The sequence below is a fragment of the Corvus moneduloides genome, chromosome 2 (genome assembly GCF_009650955.1).
Source record: "Corvus moneduloides isolate bCorMon1 chromosome 2, bCorMon1.pri, whole genome shotgun sequence".
In the NCBI taxonomy this organism is placed as follows: Eukaryota; Metazoa; Chordata; class Aves; order Passeriformes; family Corvidae; genus Corvus; species Corvus moneduloides.
In genome coordinates this window covers 29,234,261-29,256,730 of record NC_045477.1, presented here as the reverse complement: position 1 = coordinate 29,256,730, position 22,470 = coordinate 29,234,261, and the positions used below count along the sequence as shown (strand labels likewise).

The window sequence follows — 22,470 nt, the reverse complement described above, 5'->3', positions numbered from 1 at the left end:
CCCCTTCTATTCCAACACCTTCCACTAGACCAGGTTCCTCCAAGCCCCATCCAACCTGACCTTGAACACTTCCAGGGATAGGGCACCCACAATTTCTCTGGGCAAACTGTTTCCGTGTCTCATCACCCTCATCAAAAAAATTTCTTCCCATCTAAATCCATGTCCCATCTAAATCTACCCTCTTTCAGTTTAAAACCATTGACCCTTGTGCTGTCACTACAGGCCTTGGTATAAAACCCCTTTCTTCATGTTTCTTGCAGGCCCCACTAAGTATTGAAAGGCACAAGATGATCTCCCCAAAGGTTTCTCTTCTCAGGCTGAAGAACCCCAGCTCTCTCAACCTTTCCTCATAAGACAGGTGTTCCATCCCCACAATCATTTTCAGGGCCCTCCTCTGCACCTGATCCAACAGGTTGATGTCCTTCTTGTCCTAGGGGCCCCAGACCTGGATGCAGCCTGCCAGATGAGGTCTCACAAGAGGAGAGTGGAGGAAGAGATTCCCCTCCCTCGCCCTGCTGGCCACATGCTTTTGATGCAGTCCAGGATACACTTGGCTTTCTGGGCTGCAAGCTCACACTGCCAGCTCACGGCCAATTTTTCACCCACCAGTACCCCCAAGTTCCTCTCTGTGGTGTGCTCTCAGTAAGTTCATCCCCCAGCCTGTGTGGATATTGTTCTTTCTTTCTATGTGCAACTCACGGGTGCAGGCAATGTTCTGGCCCTCCGAAGGTGCTCGGTAGAAGCCTGCATTGCAGGAACAAGACGTGGCCCCTGACTCGTTGGACAAGCTGTTGGGGGGGCACTTCAGGCAGCGCTTAGCATCTAGAGAGTGGCGGTAGAACCCTCGCTGGCAGGCTGTGGAAGGACAACATATGATAATCAATAAACCCAGACAAACAAAAAAATCACCTGGCAGTTCTGTTCAGCTTCTTGAACACGCTTTCATCTGCCTCCATTTTCTTAGTTCACAGAAATATTTAGGTTGGAAGGAACACCTGGCAGTCACCTAGATCAATCACCTCAGAGCAGATAGAGCGAAGATGCAAACTCAAGGTAGCATCAGTATTATGACAGGACTTGTAGACTGAAGAAGGGGGATCTCATTCCTCACAGATGCTGTATGAATACGGAATCCAGTCAGCCTCAGAAACTGCTTCCAATGTAAACACAGACTGGTCCCCACCTTGCCCTTCAAGCTTTCCACGCCATAAATAAGAGCCATAAACAGTAGCTACAAGTCCTTGCACTCCTCAGAGTCTTCTGCTTGCTGACTTCATATGGGGTAGCCAGTAGGCTTTTTAGTAGAAGCATCTTTGCTGCTTTCAAGTGTTGTACCAGAGCATCACCTAGCAGGGCCCTGGGGAATACCTAGGAAACTATCAGCATTGATGTAATTGGCTATGGAGCCAACACAGACTGCAAGAGAATAGGTGTCACGTGTTTTCTACTTCCAGTCCTACAAAAATGAGCAGCCACATTCTCCAAGTATAACATCTGACAACCTGTTTTTGCTGTGTTACCATGAGCTCAGTCTACAGAAGCTCTGGTCAGCTTACCAGTTATCTCAAGGCCAGTGCTTCACCCCTACAGTTGTGTAGCAGGGAGGAGAAAATGAGTGAGGCAGCTTAAGGCAACCTGTGAATTTAATGGTTTGCCAGCCTATGCTAAATGAATCAAATGTTCTTTAGCTAAAGAAACAACCAACCTATTGCTAATCAGATGGTTGAGAAATGCATACACTAATTTTCTGCCAGAGCTACCACTTTGTATTTAACTTGCACATTGAGGGAATGACCCTTTTCATATTGCACTATAAAAGCAACAATATCCTGTGTAATCCCTCAGGAGATCCCAATGGAGAAAAACATCTGTTCAGGTGCCTCACACAAATGGCTTACTGTGGTGGAGCACAGCATAGGAAGTGATTCTTTATCCAGAAGACAAAAAACCAACCCAGCCATTCCTACTGTGTGACACAGGAACACCTGAGGGACCTTGAAAACTTCCCACTAACACAGGCCAAACAAGACTACTCATCATCAGTCTGCAGGAGGGATGCTTAAAGAGCCCAGAAAAAAGAAATAATCACAAGTAGGAGCAACCAGCACCTTCTGATTCTGGGAAATGACAGAACCACTCTGGAAAGTCTATCATTCTGAGATACAATCATGCAACTATGTGATTAATTACAGCAAAGGCCATTGAAAGTAATTGAAAGGCTCAAGTATTGATTTTCACAGCCCAAAGAGAGTCCATTTACATTCCAGATTAAATCATCTCTTTGAGAAACAGGCAGTAAAAGTTACTTTGGTCTTCAGGCTGCTCACAACCAGAACACTTCTACAAGCAGGACTGAAGATGAAAGTTTTGAGGCCTCCTGCCACTTTGCTCCAGCATAAGATTTAAGAGTACCTGATATTGGATCAGTTTGGGTCAGGAGACCTTTCACATGAAAAACAAGGCAAGTGCATAGCCACATTCTTGTATAACACAGAGGTTCTGATGCCACCTGTATAATACTCCCTGTCACAAATATGAGACAATATACACACACTCCTATCAGGCTGAGACTGTCTGCAAACAAATTATGGAAATTTGGGGTTGAGGACCTTTACAGGAATCAGAGAATGAATTAGGTTGGAAAAGATCTCTGAGATCATTGAGTCCAACCTCTGATCAAACACCACCATGTCAACTAGACCATGGCTCTGAGTGCATGTTCAGTCTTTCCTTACACAACTCCAGGAATGGTGACTCCACCACCTCCATGGGCAGCCCATTCCAATATCTAATCGCCCGTTCTGTGAAGAAATTCTTCCTAATGTCCAACCTAAACTCGCTAAAGACTATGTCCTCTTGTCCTGTCACTAGTTCTGGGAGATGAGACTGATCCCCACCTGGCTACGCCCTCCTTTCAAGTGTTTGTAGAGAGAGATAAGGTCTCCCCTGAGCCTCCTTTTCTCCAGGCTGAACATTCCCAGCTTCTCCAGCTGCTCCTCATAAGACTTATGCTCCAGAACAGGTTAACTCCTACCCCAGGAGAGACTCTGTTCCTCCAGTTCTGAGCTCCAGTGCCACTCTAGCCCACCGCCCACATCTGCTGTGCCCACCGGCGGTGCCGAGCCCGTCCGCACAGGAGATGCCTTGCATCACCGTGGCAGAGAGACCGCAGGGCGGGAGCGGCACGGGGCACTCCGGCCGAAGGGACAAACGCGGGAGGCGCGGGCACGACCGGCAACACCGGCGACACGCGGTGCCGGCGGCGGCCGGCAGGGGGCGGGAGCGGCCCGCGGAGCCCGGCCCGGCCCCGCCCCGCCCGGCGCGGCCCCGGGGCCGGCGGTAAGGACGGGCCGGCGGTAAGGACGGGCCGGCGGGGGCTCCCGGCTCCCCCCGCCCTGCCCGCGGGTGCGGAGGTGGAGGGGCGGCTGCCCGCGGCTGCCCCGGGGGCGGGGGAGGCGGGCGCACGGCCAGCAGCCTCGGCCCCCGCCCAGCCCCGCTGGCCCCCGGTTTCCCCGGGCCTTGGGCACCCGCTCCGGGCGGCGTGGTCGGAAAAACAAGCCTGGGAAAGGGCCCGCTGACCAAGCACCAGAGGGCAGAGAGGATGGCCGGAGCGCTTCCTTCATTCCTCATTCTTACAGGTGCTCCTCGTGAGTCTGACTGCCGGCCAGGCCGGGCAGGCTGCAGGCACCGGACCGGGGCTGGCGGGGAGCTCGGCTCACCTGCCGCCCTGCAGAGCCCAGCAAGCAGCCAGGGCACAGCCAGCCTCCGTGGGCACAGCAGGTTACATACTGGAGAAAGTTCATCACGACCTCTGGGTTTATGGGCAGCAAAGGCTGAGTGCTCTGGGGCAGGCAGAGCCTTTCTGGGGCTGTGGGGTGGCTGAGCCATTCTGCACTCAACAGAGCTTTATACAGCTGAGAATTCACTGAGAGGTTGAGGGAACTAGTTAGGAACCCGAACGTCGGGCTTTCTCTTGTTTCCTATTCTGTAACAGAGGTCAGGTTCTTTTCCCTGTTAAAAGGCAAAGGTCCAGCAGCTTTCGCCTTTTTTTGCTCCCTACTCCAGGCAAAACTCAGAATCAGATGACACTGCTAGGTCTTCCATCCTGTCCCACTTTACATGTGCGAAGGAGAAGTCCTCCCATGTTCTGAGGACAAAGTAAAAGCTGTGATTTCAGTCTTTATCCTGACCTGAATTGCTCCCAGTCCATTGCACAGTCTGGTCTTTTCTGCTGAGGGAGAGGATCCTAAGATATCACCCTGTATTTATCTTCTCCCCCGATGCTCCAATAAGACGTTGTTCTGGTCATGAAGTACCTCTCCCTACTCCTGCTAGGTTCTCCCCTCTTCCCTTCCTCTCCTGGGAGACCTCCCCAGTCCCTACAAATCCTACAAAAGATACTTCTGGCTGCAGCTGTGCTTGGGCGGAGTGGGATGAAAGCACAGATGTAGAATGAACCTGTGCTGCGATAGCAGTCGTGGCTTGTCCAGACATGACAGCTTCCCTGCCCCTTCCCAGAGGAGTGCTCTCAGGAGGGCGGGGAGAGCTCTGTAGCACCTAAGTGGAAAAACTGGCTGGGCTGTGCAAGGAGAGGGGATTGCTGGAGGAGGGCAAGGATCTTATGCTTCAACCTTCTCCAGCTCCCCAAGCAAAACAAGCAGCAAGAAGCAGGGATTCATAGAGACACTAGATCACTGTAGCAGAGCAAAGCAGAGACATGGGGCACCTGCTGAATCTGACAACACTGTGTGGATACCTACAGCCTTAGTCTTGTGCCATACAGCTCTGGCAACAAGAGCAGAGATGTGCTGTCTTCTACCTCCCTCCCTGCAGTAACACATATCCCCCAAATCACCTCACATGTCCTCGCCCATGACGAACTAAGTTGCCTTAAGGAGCTAAATCTTGTCCCCTCTGCAGCTGAGGGAGAGCCCTGCGTTTCTTATTCCAACAAACCTTGCTCGCTCTGACTCCAGCACCCTGGTGACTCTTGCTTGCTAATTGCTCTTCTTCAGAAGAGCAGGCACCACGGTATTGTGCAATATGCTTTACATGGTCTCCCGTGGCAGAAGAGCCATCCCAGTCCAAGAAGAACGGGGGACAGAGGAGAAACCTGTCCCCTCTGCCTCTCTGCTTTCTAGTCACGGGACAAATACCCTGCTCTGTGTGTCTGACCCATCTGCCCTGGGAGAACAAGGCTGCTGTTTAAAGGTTGAGAACCAGTTGTTGAGTGAGTCAGTGTCAATCACATAGTTACAGCTCGCAGAAACTAGCTCCAGAGCTGAAAGCTCCTGGATGAAGCCCAAGAGGGAGTGGAGAGGTGTGTGCAGGTCTTACACCTGACACATGAGGAGAAAAATCACAGCGGAAAAAGAGAAGCTAAGGAGAAGGTAAGGAGAAGGAAAGATACAAGATACAGGGGGTAGGCAAGAGAGAAGTAGACCACACTAACTCTCCTAATCCCACTTTCTGCTTACAGATACTCTGATCTCCAGCTCTCTGGAACCTCTCCCATGGCCTACAGCTAGTGTCTGCATACTCACCTACGCAGCTCCCATCGACTTCCTCAAACCCCACAGCACAAAGGCATCGGCCCACTGGTACCAGCCACTCCCCATCAGTGCTGCAGTGCATCCTGGGGGGAGAGCCCACTTCTTCAGCCGCGTACTCCACACAGACCCCAGGCACTTCTGTCAGCCCCTCTGACCCTGCCAGCGTCTCTGGAAAGCGGGCCAGGCCGCGTACCGCCTCCGGGCAAGTCTTGTAATACACTCGGACAGACACCATGGCCACACAAGCCCCAGAGTTCTGGAAGGCCAGGTAGAAGCCCCGGCGAGAGAGTTTCCCAATGGAGCACACTTCTGTGTTCAGCTGCATGGCCCCCGACTCGATGTCTCTGCTTGTGAAGCTTCGGTCTGCTGCCACCGTGTTCAGCTACATGAAAAAGAGAAGGACAACAGTTTTATCATCTGAGCAGGCCACAGCAGCTGAGATATCCATGCCTCTCAAGCCTCTTTTACATTAAGGCCTGTTGGGGGCTGTCTGGTCAAGTGCTTCTAATGCCACTGCACTGCATGCTTTCTTTGCACTTGGAAGAGGTGTTAAAAATGGGGCGGGCATCTTTTCCTGCCTCTGTACCTTTCATCATCTCCTTCAACTGCTGTGTAGTGATTCACTGGTCTTCTACAGTACCCGGTGTTCTGAGTCTCTGATTTCAGAGCAAATCTCTTTTCTGAGCTAATTTTCTTTGTTTGCAAATTGCACGCAGTGAATTCACAACACCACTCAAGAGCTGTGCTTTGAAACCAACCAGGGAATTATAGCCACCTGTTTTTAGGCTGTCAGGTGCTCACTCACTTGTGCAGCACTCAATATATTTCAGCACTGTAGGTACTTGGGTGAAAAATGCTCCCATGCTTTTGCATTCCCACTCCCTCTGCAAACAAAGGATGAGAGTGAGTGAATGACTGAGGATACTTTCCATGCTTGAGCAAATGGGAAAGGCCTCTGTGACACCCTGTGACATGGAAGAGCTGGACTGCAGGTGGGGTGGCCTTTCTTCTTGGTGGGAGAGCCTGATCACTGATCCTCTCCTCTGCAGGCCCCTTCCCATTGTATGATACCACCCACTCCTTGTAGTTGGATGGGAGATGAAAGGCTCTTTATAGCAGCTACATTTGGCAGTGGGATCATAAAGCATGTTTAGGAGTTGTGGAGGTATCACACAAATTCATGCTGTAGGCTGCAGAGGAGGTGGAGGAGCACTGGGGAGGGAGGGGAATCAGTTACCACAGTTCTGGTCTGCCTGTAGTGGCCTTTACAACTCTTTGCTTTCATCACATCCCATTTAAACTGCAAAGGAAAGGGCAGTCAAATAATTTAGGTCTGTGGCTTCTATTAAGACAGAACTGGCTTATAGAATTTCCTCTGAAAACAAAAGCAGAGGTTGTTTATTCTACAATTCCAATGTTTCCATGGCAAGAGGGCACAACGTTGAGGAAAACAGCAGGTAAAATATAGCAGTGCTAATCACACCAGGGAGAATTTCACTGTAGCAAGCCATCACCTCCAGGTTTATAAAATAAGACCCTATATCTCATGGCAATCAGAGTAAATGATCAGGACCACTGAGACCTGAATTAGATTCTGTTCTTTGCTTGGTCTAATCTTGTTTTATTACCTAAGGCAAGTAAAATTCCTTTGGTCTCTGCTCTACTATTTCTAAAAATTGGTGTAACCATTCAGCCCTGTCACAACCCTTTAGAATCCTTACCTACGTGGTGTCTGGTTAAATAAGAGGTTACACAGAACACAGGTCTGATCTCATTTGAAACCTCCTGTACCTCCTGTGGCAAAGACTGCTCTGAGCATCACAGAGGGCACTGGGGGTAAAGTTTACTCTAAGGACATCTATTATCCATGCCCTTCCCCAGATGCTGGTTCTCCTGGCCTGTCCAAGCCAGCAGGACACACCTAGCTTAAGCTGAAAGATATGACAAGTTTAAGCTGAAAGATATGACTCAGTCTTCACCCCCAGCAATACAGACCTTGGTGAACAGTGGGCGGCGGAACTGGATCCCAACATCTTGCTCAGACTCCATGTAATAGAGGTTGAAGGTTTCTTTGCAGGTCACCACTTCACCTTTGAAGCTCTTGCAGTCCCTCACAGTAAACTTTAGCTCCACATAAATGCGGGAGGCTGCCTCACCCCGATAAATCCAGTTGGTGCGAAGCCAGTGATCGGTGTCACCCTCGGAAAGCACACTGCAGTCCTGGTACATATAGATCGGGGTACCGTTTATCATCTGCTGCACTTCACTCCACTGCTCCCAGGGGAGAAGAAAACACATACTGTTAGACAGATGTGAGAAACAAGTTTCACTTCAAATATGACAAAATCTTGCCTAAGAATCAATTCTTACATAGGATTCAGGGCTCAAAGCCTGGCCAGCTAAAAGGTCTCTTACACTCAGCAAAAGCTGCATCTGGTCTAGAGCCCCATGACTGCCTAAACTCGGTACATAGGGAGCAAAGAGGATCCTGCAATTAGGAGCTGACTTACATAGACCTTTGTACATCCCCTTCATCCTACCTTGGTTCCAGTTTACTTTTTTCATGCACTGCCTTATCTTGGAGATTGAGAAAAAGACCCACTACTCCCATGTATTGGCCACTTCTCTCTGCCGCAATTTACATTCAGAGTGTACAGTAGGACCTGCCAGACCAGGACTATTATCTGCCCCTGGAAATAATGCCCAGCATTTGGGAGTAAGAGAAAAGATGGCCTGGCATAATAGGAAGGTAAATTGCAGAAGGACTGTTCTAGAGCAAGCACTCATTAACTTGGAGTTCATGCTTCTTTAAGTGGGATATTTTGCAAAACCTAATTTAACTATTAAAACTCAGTTGATTTTCCTGACTTCATATTGCATTTAGGTTCTGTATCTTCCCCAGGCAAGTAATGGCTGAGAGGAGGACATGGGCCCAGCTGGTTATATGGCCTCACTAATACTATTTGCATTAATCCAATAAAGTTTGGTACTGATTTCAACGAACACTTTTGTCAAATTTTAGGTGGTTCTAGGTTTTTTTTTCCTTACCACGTGTCAGATACAAAATGCAAAGAACATTCTCTTTTGAGTAACTCACATATGAGAACTGAAAATTTGGAAAGCAAGGTTTTGTCCACAGGGAAAATAACTTAGATCCTTTTTCCCCCGATGCTGACTGCCTTTCTCATTATGCTTTGAATGTTTAATCAAATTAAATTGAAACAAGTGCCCACATAGGTATTGGCACAAGTTTAAGCATCTTGGTTTTAAATCACACCCCAGGTTAAGATGCAATTTAAACAAGGCCTCAGTCTCTGTGTTACTCCAGACTTGTCAAATCTCATGGGTTGAGCATGAGATTCACACATTTCTTCAGCACCACCAGCTCGTGTGCTCACAGCACAACAGCTCGCCTCCCCACAGACCAGGCCACCCTGCTAGTGGAATATGAGAGATGGACCCACAGAGTGCCAAAGAGGCTCTGCTTTTATGCCATGACTTAGAGCATACCTCCTACACAGCCCCACTCTGAAAAGTGTTGGAGAGCTTTCTCCAAGCCAGCAAGCCCTGCTGATAGCATAAGCTCCTCTCTGGATGATTTCAGCCTTCTACCTAAGTGCATACTAGCAGTCTCCTCCCAGGAAGTTCTGTGGATGGTATCTATGTGTCCCTTCTTGTTCCCTCTTTTCTCCACATAATTAATCTCCAGTGTTACCCCACCCTCTTAATCTGATCCAGCTGGCATAGACCTGCAGCACACAGGATTTACACTTATTTCACTAACTGGAGGTCAAAGAATTTATGATAGCAAAACAAAGAAAGAGACTGACGGATCAATCCCAATTGATCAACCAGATGAGACAATCACTTAATGACCTCTTGCAGTCTTTAACTGAAAGCCTTCTGGAAAATGTTACAGAACTGAATTTACAACACATCCTGAAGTATACTGAGGTAGAAGAAAAGAAGTTAGAAAGGGGAATAAGAGCAAAGTAGCTTTCATACACTGCCAATGTTAGGACTGGCTTTTAGAAGCGTTTTTCAATGTGCGTCTGCCTCCACAGAGCTGATGGGAAAAGCATAATTGCATTTGGAGGCTGAGAGTTAGACAACTTTCCATTAGCAGTTTATCCCAAGGCAGTACCACAGACAAGTGTCACCAGAAAGTGGTTTTTGCATGTCTCACCGAAAGACATGAGCTGCTGTGGTGCATGTCCTGAAAATACATTTTCAAAACTTACATGATACAGGACCAAAGTTTCATTTTCAGTGGTGACAACTCTAGCAAAAAAAAATTCCTTTAAACTCTACTGCTGGAAAAAAATCCAACTGCTAACCCCTGTATTTCTTAACTCATCTCAGCACAGCTTCTTCCAGACTCAGCTCTTCAGGGCAAAGATGCTTGGCACTGACTATTGCACAGTTTCATATGCAGTGTGGTGCAAAGAAATAACAAGGGAGTCAGACATGTTTTTTCTAGACTCTACTGCTGATGGGTAAAGGAAGTAAAATGAGGATATTATTTATGCTAACAATACAGAACTATTGTTAAATATACTTCTGAGTTCTTTTCATTATTCAGTGAAGCTTTTAAATTCAAAGTAGTAGAGGAAAACTGTTACATACAACATTTAATGAAAGGGTGATGAGACCAGAAGTTGCCAGGCAACTGTCTCCCATCCTCAAAGAATCTGCTGCAAAATCAAAATGTATGCCTCTGATTTTTAATGTAATGTTCTTAATAAACATGTGTGGTAAAGTCTGGCTCAATCAATATTAATTACTTGGCTCTCCAGTTTGTCTGCCAATGACATTGAATCAACCTCCTTTGATAATACAACTTTTTACCCACTTAATTCCAGACACTGTTGCCTTACTCCAGTCATTAGTTTGGCCATAGGATGGGCAACATTCTTCTAGGAGAAGTGGGGAACAGTGTTAGTCAGACTTCCTCATTTTAGCGGTGAGTGAACTTGTGTTTTTTTGATGTGAGAGAAAACTCTCTATGAGATTCAGAATAATAGAAAGCTTTCGATTGGAAAGGACCCTTTGGAGATCATCTAGTCCAATGCCCTGCTCCAAGCAAGCTAAAGAGTTCTTAAACTCTTTGCGTGTTATTCTTTGAAATGCCTTTTAAACTCTCTTTTTTTTAAGTTAAAGTCTAAACTAGTCTCCAAACTCTTGAAATCTTTTAGAGTTCTTTAAAACTTGCTAAGAAAACAAATGCCAATGCATTCAGGAGAGCACCGTAACTCAGTAGCTTGGCTTCCTAAGAATTCTAAGGCTGTAGCGATTGGATTTGAGAACAAGTGAGTGTTCTGTACTTCTCAGAAGCCCACATACTAACGCAGGCACCTAGTTCCAGAGGTTTGTTCTTGAAAACCTTGGTGTGGTGGTGTAATACAGAGCAAAATAATTCCAGCACAGCAATTAGAGTTAAGTGAAAACCTCAAAGCAAAGGTACTGTGTCAATAACCTCAAAATACTGCAAGTTCAGGAAAAGGGAAAAAAGGAAAGCAACTTTCCTCACATTCGTTTGGTTCCATATAAAGAAAGTTGTCTTTATAAAAGCCATTCAGAATGATTTCAATGACAACCTGGAAGGGCACCAATAGATATTTGTAGTAAACAGTATTGGTTTGGTCTGCCACGTGAGTAAAAATGCAAAGATAAGATAAGGTATATGCCTTTTAATAGCTGCCTTTATTGACTCTGAAATTTTACAGTTTGAAGCTCTGAAGCGTACAGAAGGCTTACTTTGTTTTTTCTATATAATGAGCCTTCTCTAGATTAGGTCTGTGTCAAGGATCCTATCTAGGACAAACTGTGATTCCTTCATCCATCTGTGGGCTACTCTTCCTAGGATCTACCATCAGGGATAAGATGGAAACAAACTGAGACAGTTTGCACACCTTGGAGCCACTGTGTCAGGCTTTGCAGGCATCAATGAAGTGGTCTCTTTCGATTTTAGCCTTTTTTAGGTGGGGAAGAAAAAGAAGCAAACAAGCTTTTTATGTTGACAAATACAAATTTCATCCCTGCTAATGAGGAGGTAGGCTACCAGTGACAGAGGCAGCAGACTGTGACAGTATTGCAAATTGTAGGCTCAGACTGGAGTCAGAAGAACTTGTGACTCGCAATAAGAATACTGTCTCCATCTCCAGCTTGCCAGGGACTTGCCCTGTCTCCTTTCAGATAAGAGCCTGCCTGCTGTGACCTCTATCTCATTTGCTTTCACATTACCTTAGCACAGCATCTTCCAATTTGTGGTCTACAGAAAGGTACAGCAATACTTTTAAGAGACTTTCAGAAGCAAAAGCAAGGCAAGCATCTTGCCAGTAGGCTTAAAGTTACTAAACTAAGATGCATGTCTCCACTGGAAAAGTTAATAAGAGTTCCTACTGGAAAAGTTAAAGAGTTCATATGCTGAAATCCAAAAACTTGTTTAACTTTGGGTGAGAAAATTTCACTAAGATGAAAAGACAGCTAAGTTAGCAAAGCCAGCTACGGTGTACCTGTGCATAGCAAGTGTATCTCAACCTCATTTAATTTTCAACAGAATTGAGAAGCCATTAAATCTCTTCCTGAAGAAAAATTGCAAGGCCCCAAAACAGCAAACTTTTCCTCAACAATACATCTCTTGTGTACCAAGCCTGAAACACCTAGGAGAACATGTGCCGCTGAACAGTTTTTATCCCCTTTCCCTGCCTGTGAAGTGTCTTGACTTTTGTATAGTAGCATTTACATGCCAACATGACCAAAAAACCTACCTGGAACAGATTCAGCATTGAAGGTAATTACAGCTGTTCTACAATCATAGCGTAGTTTCCTCAGAGGAAAGCCAGTGACAAGAGAGGCACCTTGTTGGCACCTGTCTTGATGCGGTGAAGAGCTTCTCTGCAGTTAAAATACATCTGACAAAAATTTGTCAGGAGGTAAGCTGGACCAGCCGACCAAAAATAGCATCACCACAGTGGTGTATTCCAGAATTGAAGTTTCTGTGACCCTTTACTAAATGTTTCTCAATACTCTTTGAAGTTCTTTTGCTGCTGTGGAAGACAATTTAGATGACGATGATGAAAGAAGTGTGGTGACATCTAGACACTCCATGAGTCCTATAACTTTAAATCTGAGAACAGCTGAGGCTGCTCTTATTTCTTTGATCATTTGGCTATGGTCAGGCAATTTTAATTTCATCACATCATCATGGAGCCTTTGACACAACTGAACACAGACGAGATGTTTACTTATCTACAGTATCTTTATGGGTGGGATGATACATTTTTTCCCCACAATGATCCATTGGTTATTTTCAGGGAGGAGCAACTCCATTATGTAATTACTCGTTCTTTAGGGCACTAGCACATAGGTCTCCATCCCACCCATGTCCTTTCAATTTAACTGGTACTCATGCTCTTATGGGAAAATAAGGTGTTAATGTGAGACACGGAGCACCAGTGCATTGATTACAGAACCTGTTTATCAAACCCAGGTTCTGCTGTCTGCTCATTCTCTGAACTGTCTGACCACATTGAGGTCTTGTGTGAAAACAGTTCTGGTCACAACAGATGCTGCTAGATGAGGGATAATGATACTCTAGTCCAACATTTCACCTAGCTGGTTTGGAACACTTGTTTCGTATATACCTGCTTTGCTAACACTCACTAACAATACCAATAACTACAAAAAAGACAGGAGTGGAAAATAAGATTGTGCATCTTAAGAGTTCAGAATTCATGGCTAAAGCCATGTTACCAATAAAGCAAATGTTAGTTCTCGTGTTATTTTTGCATTGCATTGCGTAAGACCAATTGTAAATGGAAGTGATTTTTTTTTCATTTTTTCAAGGTAAAGGGCTTTATATTGTGAGCCGTGGTTTTGTATGGTGTGTCAAGTGTACTTCTAGTGTTTACAGAGAACCTGGAAATTAATCTGATGGCGATGGGCAATACTTGTTCTGTTTGTATAAGTTCCTTTTAAAGATGGACCAGGTGGAATCCCACACAGGGATGGGGTAATTGTGTCTTGATGATGATCAAACCTGCCTGGAGAAAAGAAGCTGCAGGAGATGGCAGCCTGAAAGTCATGTGAGGAGCTGGCAATATTCAAGTCAAGCAAACAGAAGCCAGAAACTAGGCCTTAAAAACAATGAAAATAACCTTCCAATAAATAAATCGTGGGAATATTTTTCTGCAGATCTGCCTCTGAGATGATGAGAATCACTGTTCAAAGCACAGGTTCATCCTTCAAGGACACAGCAGGCAACAAAAGATGTAAAGCCTTTTCTTTCTAATTGCTTGCCTGCAAACTCACCAGTATTTTAGTTGGTATTATAACAGAAGTTGTTTTGTTTGGGTTTTCTGGTTGGTTGGTTGGTTTTTACTAGTATTATTATTTTAAATAGCCTGTTAGTCTTCTTGGAGGACCATGCTGTAGGCAGGTTAATCTCCAAGCTCCAGCTGACTTGTGCTCTTTTTGTGTTGACATGACGAAGTTCAGTGAACCTTGTCCACTCATTCAGCAGCTATAAAAGAGTGAAGCAGCTTTCTGAAGCTGCTAGGCAACAGTTCTGTCACCACCATAGTGCCCGAGCAGCCGTGGTGATGAATGTTATGGCTGTACAGCATCTTCACTTTGGCTCATAACGTGCTCTTTTCTGCCCTTCAGGTCACAACACTGAGTGCACTGGCCAAGATTGTTACTTGGGTCTATGGTAGTGACTCCATCCTAGGCTGCCTAGTTGGTGGCTCATGCAATCTGGCCTTCCCTACAGCTATTAATTTACACTTCACTTGCTCTCATCTCACTGGTTTGTATTCCCCTTTCTCACAATTCTGAGTAAAAAAATATCTGGATATGCATAACAGTTTTTTTCTTTCTCTCCCAAATTGACACAAAAGAACTAATTTTCAATTAACAGGACGTCATCAACATATATCTCTCCATCAGTCCACAGATCAACAGCAGCAGGTCATGTCAGGACACAACCCTGAAGCCAGAGCTGTTCCCATTTCCAGGTAGCTATTGGCTTTACTAAGCATTTGTCCCTTATTTCTATGCAGATCCTGTTCACTCAGAGGAGCTAATCCCCTGTGCCTGATACTTAAACTGAGAGCAGTGAGGTGTACACTGCTACTCTGCTCCAGCTTCAGAGCTGATGGCACTCCTCTGAGTTAGCTCCTAAAGGACATGTATGGCCAACAGTTGTGGGAGGAGGTGCACAGAACAGCTTTTCTGATGGCTGTTTTTCACACCACCTTCTGATGCTACAAAAAGCTGACTGGCTGAGACTCTTCCAGGTGAGACTGAGTAAGAGATCACCGAGTCTGACTAAGTGAACTGCCCAGGTTTAACGAGATAGGAGTGCTGTGCTGGAATTACATGCAGGTTAAAGGCTGTGTGCCCCACAGCACTATTTCCTTCATGACCAGGCCTATCTGTCTGACCAGAAGTGGTGGAAACAGAAACCAGCCATCAGCTGATACCAAAATCTGGGACCGCTGAGTCTGGTGGAACACAACCTCACCTTGCTAGAGCCTGAAGGCATGTAAATGTTATGGTGTGGTCAGTGATATATAAGTTGCTGACAGGGCCACAGGTACTTGATCTAGTCTATTACCTAAAAATTTATCAGTGTAGAATTTGAACTATGCCTGGGCTTTAATAGAACAACAACAGCATAAAATATGTATCTGACTTTTGGCCTAATCAAATTGTATTCACATAGCTTTGGCAGTGATAATTACACCTTCCGTGGAACATGAGGTGCAGAACCGAACAAGAATCACATAATTTCCAAAGTTTTCAAGTGTTTTTGGAGCTACAATTGTTGTAGTTGGTGGTTATTCATTGATAGCCTTTGGGATACTTTAGGCCACTGGTATTAAATGCCCATCTTTAGTCCTGTTTGAAAGTAGACTTTGGAAAAGATGAGCAGATCAAGTGCCATGCACACTCAGAAACCTGGTAGAAAGCTTGAAACTGATAGCAATGCTTTGAAGTATGTGTGGAAGCAAGAAAGAGTATGGAATAGGCAGAAAAATAATTATGTCCTCCTCCTTACCATGAATAAAAGGCTGAGAACAATGGCAGCCTGGAAAGGAGACTAAGAAAATCATTTGGAAGCTTTAATAATGCTATGATCCATGCAGGAATGTAAGATGGGAAAAGTAAGCTCCACAAACCAGCTACCAGTTGAGAACTGAGCCTTGCCAAACTTTTAATATCTAATAAATACGGCACAATTTGGCAGCAGTAGAGCTCACGTGATTCCTGAGATAATACACATCCAATTCAAAAAGAAAGTCACCATGAAAAAGGACCCTTTTACATGCAAAGACAGCTGTAGAACTGGTGAAAGCACATCTCCCAAGAAAATGTAGCAGCTAAAAAAGAATGAAGTGTGTTTAATTTCCAGTTCATTCAACAATATAGAGAGAGAAAGTCATATTGAGAAGCCCAGTGTGCAGCATTCTCCAGCACAAATGGCTTGGACCCTAAGTAGTCACATGTACTCATGGAAGTATGACTGGATTATGCAAATACTCTTCACATAAACAAAAACTGGAAAGTGTGGATAAAAGGAAAATTTCAATATAGGCCCACAAGCTGGGGGTGAGATAATCACAGCATTAAAGACAAATAGTGGATTGCTCAGTATGTTGTATCATAGACCTACATAAACTGATACAGAAAATCCATAGGAATAGATACTACATAAAATCATGAAAAAAAAAATTATAAAATCAGGAGGACCTTTTGTGCCTGGGCTAAAAATTCAAGCTCAGAATTCTAATGAACAAACAATTCTAAACTATCACACAAACGCAAAGATTTAGGCAGGAAAGGACCTTTGGTTCTCTACTCCAATCCCCTGCTCAGAACAAGGCTGACTTCAAAGCCAGGCTGGGTGGCTTAGGGCCTTGTCTATTAAAAGCCAAATGCAAGAGGAAAACATGATTCCTCATCACAATCTGTTCACAGCTGATGCAATTATATTTGAAAGCAAATTAGTGATTGATAACTTTTTATATGAAAAATGTATAGCTTGTTATTTTACAAGCTGCCAAGAAGCAATGCTACTATGCCTGATAGCTGAATTTGTTCATGATTGCCTTCGAGGGGTCCTTTTTTGAACAGTTTCAGTGATTTCTGAAACCATTTCAGGTAGCTAGGCTGTTTGTGCAGCATGAGGAGTTTTAAAGAAATGTGAGAGCAAGTAAATTCTATACTCCTGACACCTTCAAGGTGGCCATCACAGGCTGTCTAACATATGTGAAAAGGCGGAAATCTACTAGTAGTACTGTGATACACCTCGCTGTGCCCCCCTGGTGTTGCTGTGGCAAAACTTCAAAGCCAAAAAAGAATTATCAAGGAATATGTTAGGTGATGGAGGAGGGGGGTGGTGGGTGGTAAGGTAGATAAAAAAGGATTATAGGAACTACAGTCTGCCTTTTTAAAAGCCTAGTCTCCAATAGTAGCCTAAAATGAATGAAACCCTTTCTAAGTAGCTACTACAAATCAGGCTAGCACGAACCTTTCAACAAACAAAACTCTGCAGACACTTCACCTAAAGTACAGAGACTTTCACTCAAAGACTACCTTTAGGCTTAGGCAAGATGCTGGCTGATGTAGTGCAGAAGCTCAGAACTACCGAAGTGCTGTCCAAAACGGAGCGGTGTTCTCAGGCTGAGCCCGTGTGTTAACAGGAGCATTGTCTACACTGGATACAGCCACGGTCTGACCATGAAACAGCCACACCTGGCAAGCCACTTCATCCTCTGCCATTGGCTAGAAGTGAGGAGAAAACAAAGGTGTAGTTCTGCCTCCACAGACTTAGCCAGCCTCTTCTGGGCTCTGCCTTGGGGGCCTTGTCCATATAAAGCCTGAGAATTCCCCAGGGCAAATTCCTCCTCTGTGCGATAAGTATATTGACACAAATCCAGCTCACTGATGGGAGATCTCTGGCATTTGAGGTTAGCTACAAGTAGCAGTGTTACATGAAGTACACCCTTCAGCTCTGTGCGCAGTACAGCTCACATGTTTCCAGCCTGTTACTAATCAACCTCGTCAGATTACTCAGTACTAATCTTGGCTCTTTTTCGTCAAAAAGTGTTCTGAACTAATTTCCGTTCTTTTTTGAACATATTTAATTCTTCATTTTGGGGGAATGGTTTCAGAAGCACCTGTTCAAAGTTCTGATTACAAGAGAATCAGCCATTGTTCCCTTTTTGCTTGTGGCAATTTGTCGGACTTCCACCTAACAGTTATTGGGAAATGATGTAATTCGACAAATCTCCTCAAAAGAGTTGCTCATAAGAAGTCAATGTTCTTCATTGACTGTTCTTCATCCTCTCTTGTTTTATCAGTCATCCATATCCTGATTTGATGGTTTTGATTTCTCTCAGGCCATGTTCCCCATAATGTTCAACAATTCTTAGTTACAATTGTATTTTGAATATACATATTTTAAAAAGCAAATGTAGCACAAGCAGAAGGATTTGCCAACTCTTCACACTGCTGTGAACCTACTGTGCAACACTCAGATCTTCTGTAATAAAGGTTTTATTTTTTTTATTTTTAGAATGCACTTTTCAGTAGTTTTTTCCAATCTTTTCAAGAGGCAATCTTCATCCTGAACATGCCTGGAGCCTAGAACTGGGGTAAAATTACCACACGGACAGTTGATGAGACAACAGAGGGAACAATGGGCAAAACATGATCTACATGTATGTCTCACTAGGGCACCTGTTTTGAGCAGGGTATAATAATACTATTAATAATAACCAAAACAGCTTTACTAATGAAACAAATGCAGTTATGCCAGTACAGGAGAACCTCACTGTCTGGCTCTACTTCACCCAGCAAGGCTACCGGGAGGAGGAGGAGGCTGGGGCGGCTTTAAACCAGCCACAGCGCATTACAGAGGAAAGTTATGAAAATGAGTTAGGAACAGGCTGAATCCGGGTCTGCTCTAGAACAGGAAAGATGAAGACTCTCCATTGGAAAGCTTGGGACTTGCTACAAAGACAAGAGCATGGATGAGGAACTGAAACTATGTATTAACATATGTCCTAACTAACGCAGGTAGTCCCTAAATTCCCTTTTCTTTGTGCCCTCCTTCCACCACTCCCACAGTACTGCTGCTACAAAGGAAACCACCTTCACTAATGTAGGTTGTGACACCAGAGGGACTGCCCAACTACACTTCATACAAAATAGCTGTACTTGTACAAAAATACAAGTACAGCTGTCTTTCGGGGTCCAATTTTGCAGTGGTTTCAGGAGTACATTTTGAAGCACTTCCATCAACTCAATTTTACAGTCACAAAACGAAGGGAAATTCCTCTCTCATTGTCAGCTGTGTGGAACAAACACCACGGCTTGGTGTAAAGTCCTAGAATCTTGCAGCCCACCCACAAGGGCAGATTGCTGCCCCATGAGTTAATAGTTATTTCTTCAGTCAGCTGCTGAATTAAAAAACCTATAATGTGTTTCTAATTTCTTGAGACTCTGAAACAGAGAGCTTCTGAAACAGAAATACTTTTGCTCTGCCTATTTTCCAGGAAAAAAAATGCATGAGATTTATGTGCAGCATGACAGAATGAAAAACTGGGTGATGATTTGATTTCTTCCTTTTTCTTCATTGCTTTATTACTTCATAGAAACAGTATATTTCAAGGATATGTTTAATCATACTGGAAGTCAAGAGACATCAGTCCTTAAAAAGCTGGCTAGGGGTGAGTCTGCACAGGTGAAGGGAGAGAGACTTATAAAGCATAAAATGTCCAGGAGGAGGTGGAGCTTCCAGAACCTCGGTTTCCAGAGGGAAGGTGCAATTTCAACATGGATTATATTTTTCCATCATTCAGTACTGCCAGTGGCTCCCTTTACTCGAATGTGTGTACTCACCCCTACTTCCGGAGGGTCTGGAAGCCAGCCCAGTTCACCCTGTGCAGTGCTTGTGTCAAGTAGATCCACTGAAAACCAGAAGAGAGGGAAAAAATAAATCAGTGACCCAACTCATATGGCTCACAGAATGGTTTCATCCTTGTTTTGTCAAAGAAGGTAAAGCCTGCATTTCGTCTCTCACCCCCATCTTTTGAAGCCTTTCACCTTCAAAAAGCATGACTAGAGGAAGGATGGAAAGATACAAGACAGGGCACCTAGTCAGGAGTTAAAAGTTTTTACTACTATATGAGACCCCCTCCTACACACATCCAAAAAATGCATCCCTGACAAATTTTATCACTTCCTAAAAGTGCCCCCAAAAAGGAAGAAGGAGGTGGAAGCCTATTCAAATGGGAACCCGGCATTAGCAGCTGAACACGTCTTTCCTTGGAACAGGAAGGCAGCAGACTAGATGGCTGAAGAGGAAGGCAATCAAATAAATTACCAACACAAAAGATCAATCAGTGTCGCCTGGAGGGACTATTCAGTACTTGAAACACAGTGGGAAAGTACTGAGGCAGTGTGAAGTCGTAGAAGGGACTTTCCATTGTCACAGTACCCAAAAGCCATGAGATGCATCAGCTGTGCAAACTGATGAGCCCCCTGCTTCTGATTCAGACCGTCCCCCAGCTGACGGTGACCTAGAAATCGTTTAACCCTCTCTCCGACTTTTTTGCTCGGGACATCAAAAGAGTAATGGCTCCAGCCGTAGCACGGCCACCTCCTGCGGAATTGCACGGCTGCGTTAAGCCTTGCTGCTGGAGTCGTGTGACAAAGGAGAAAATCATTGGTATGTTCATTTTTAGCCCTCAAAGGAATTTGAAAATGCGATCACAGTTTGGCCTAAAGTCTTGATCTGAAGACACGTTAAAAATGTGCCACTTTGTCGGCAAACATTGAGAAAGCAGAGGAGCTGGAATAAGATGTACTGTGGGATGTGCAGCTTTGTGCCTGCCTTTGGGCCTGCCGGTGCTGCCAGAACAGACTACTGGTTTCTGCACACCTACTGAAGTCCCAGCTTGGGAGCATAGGAAACAGGAAAATTCTTTGGATTCCCTTTTAGATTCCTGTGGGTGTATTCAGAGGGGTCGTTTCTAAACATCTTAGAAAAGAATTTGGGGGTGAAAGGTAGGAGTGGGGAGATTTTAAAATGGCATTTAAATAACCAGGTTTCCTCCCCCTCATCTGACTGTTTTACAAATACTCCCTGCCAACTATAAGTAATAGTGTAAAGTGCAGATCAGCAAGAGTCCTGTGGAATGAGGAAGCAGGCTGTGGGCCCAGAATCAGAGATAAGAGGGATTGCGCTGCTGTTCTCACCTCTGAAACACCCTTTCAGGAGTGGGAGAAGGGAAAAGCAGGAATCCAGGTTTTGCAAGTTCACAGTGCTCACAGTATGGTCATATGGAAAAACCTTCCTACCCACAGACTCCCTGTCCAGACAAGGCTCCTCATTCACTTCCCCTCTACTCTCAATCTCTTTATTTGAGATAGTATTCCTCTGTGGTTAGCTCCAAAAACTCCAAGGGTGAGGTAGACTGTCCTGCCAGACCCATCACCTAGATAACATCTATGCCATCCCATCCTCTTCAGGACTGAAGCAGCAATGTGGAAGTGAGAGGGGCTGCACGGCAAGCTCTAGCAGAGCAAGGGAAAAGGAACTTGGAAGCAGCCAGGACAGGAACCTGGCAGAGCCCATGTGCCAAGCTCCGCACTGTCAGCAATGGCAGCTCCTTCAGCTGCTGAGTGCCCACTGGAGGGACGAAGTCCATTGCCAAGAAGTACTTCTCCAAGTAAATCCCACAGCAGGGATTCCCCACGGAAAGGAAGATTGCACCAGTAAGACTGCAGAAGCAGAGGAATACAGTACTCAGGGACTACGAGCTCTCTGGTCCACAGCCTTGCTGCTAGGAATCTCACGTGGCTGTCCAGCCACAGGGGCGGAGGTGTCCCCCAAAATAAGAAAGGCTTCAGATAAGAGAGGACGCCGGGAAAATGAGCTGTTTCCCTGACAGGCAAGTTAAGGAAGAGTGGATCACAGACACAGCCCAAATGAGATGGCTGAGATAGGGGAGAAGCTGGCAGACAGGTCCCTGACTGCTACTGCCAGCTACTGGTTACACGCTTCTGGAAACCAAAGCCTGCGTGGTGTCACCCGATATTACTTCTCACTCAGGCTGGCCTTCTACACAATGTCTGCCAGCTGCATCCGCGTAGCTGTATCGTTAATAGAAACGTGCTTGTCAAGGACGCTTTAAAAGATCACTCAGCACTCGCAGAATCTGAGATGAGCCCATGGCTGAACTGCCAGTTATGACAAAGTCCCCTCAATCGAGAGCCTGAAGAAGCGAAGGAGGGCTGTCCTTGGGATGGAAAAGCCCCAACACCTCTTGCTGTACAAAACAGAAGTCCCTGACAGGGATTGACTGCAGGAGGAGGTAGGGAACAGAGCAGAGATTTACACTTCCCTCACCTCTCTATTAAAAGTTACCATGTTTCATAACCACTGTGCAACTACCAAGATGGAAGGAAAAAAAACCCACAACATCTAATAAAAGCGAGTAAGTGGTACAGAGAAGGGAAACATGGAAGCCTGAAGAGGTGGAAGAGGAAATTTTAAAGCCCAGCTCCGTCTTCTAGGGCTAGGGCAGGTAAAAGAGTCTCTGATAAAATGACTGTCCGCTTGCTCACAAGGGTTAACTCCTAAGAGGGCTTCCTGAGGAAACTGCGGGGGTGTTGCCAGAGGAGAGGAGAAACTTTCTGAATTTGTGTTTAAACTTGTTATCTGCAAGGCCCGTGTTTGAAGGAAACAGGGGCAGAATTCTCTTGGATCCCTGGATATGCCGAGGCATTTGTGCTTCAGCCAGGAGGAGGTGAAGGAGGGGGAGAACATACCTGGGCTCGTTCACTGAGCCACCGAGATTCGGATGGGATTTGCCAGGCTGTGGTCCCCCCCACACCCGGCTGC

At 45.3% G+C, this 22,470-nt stretch overlaps 1 protein-coding gene across 1 annotated transcript in view; it reads right to left on the bottom strand.

Annotated features, from left to right (window-relative positions):
* The window catches only part of EPHA1 (EPH receptor A1), a 34,379-nt gene that overhangs the window by 11,409 nt on the left and 500 nt on the right, over window positions 1-22,470 (bottom strand). The window contains exons 2-5 of the mRNA XM_032098826.1: window positions 19,464-19,531; window positions 7,548-7,823; window positions 5,544-5,934; window positions 700-855 (exon numbers count right to left, since the gene is read on the bottom strand). Coding sequence (XP_031954717.1) covers window positions 700-855; window positions 5,544-5,934; window positions 7,548-7,823; window positions 19,464-19,531 — 891 coding nt within the window. The remainder of the gene's footprint in view (window positions 1-699; window positions 856-5,543; window positions 5,935-7,547; window positions 7,824-19,463; window positions 19,532-22,470) is intronic.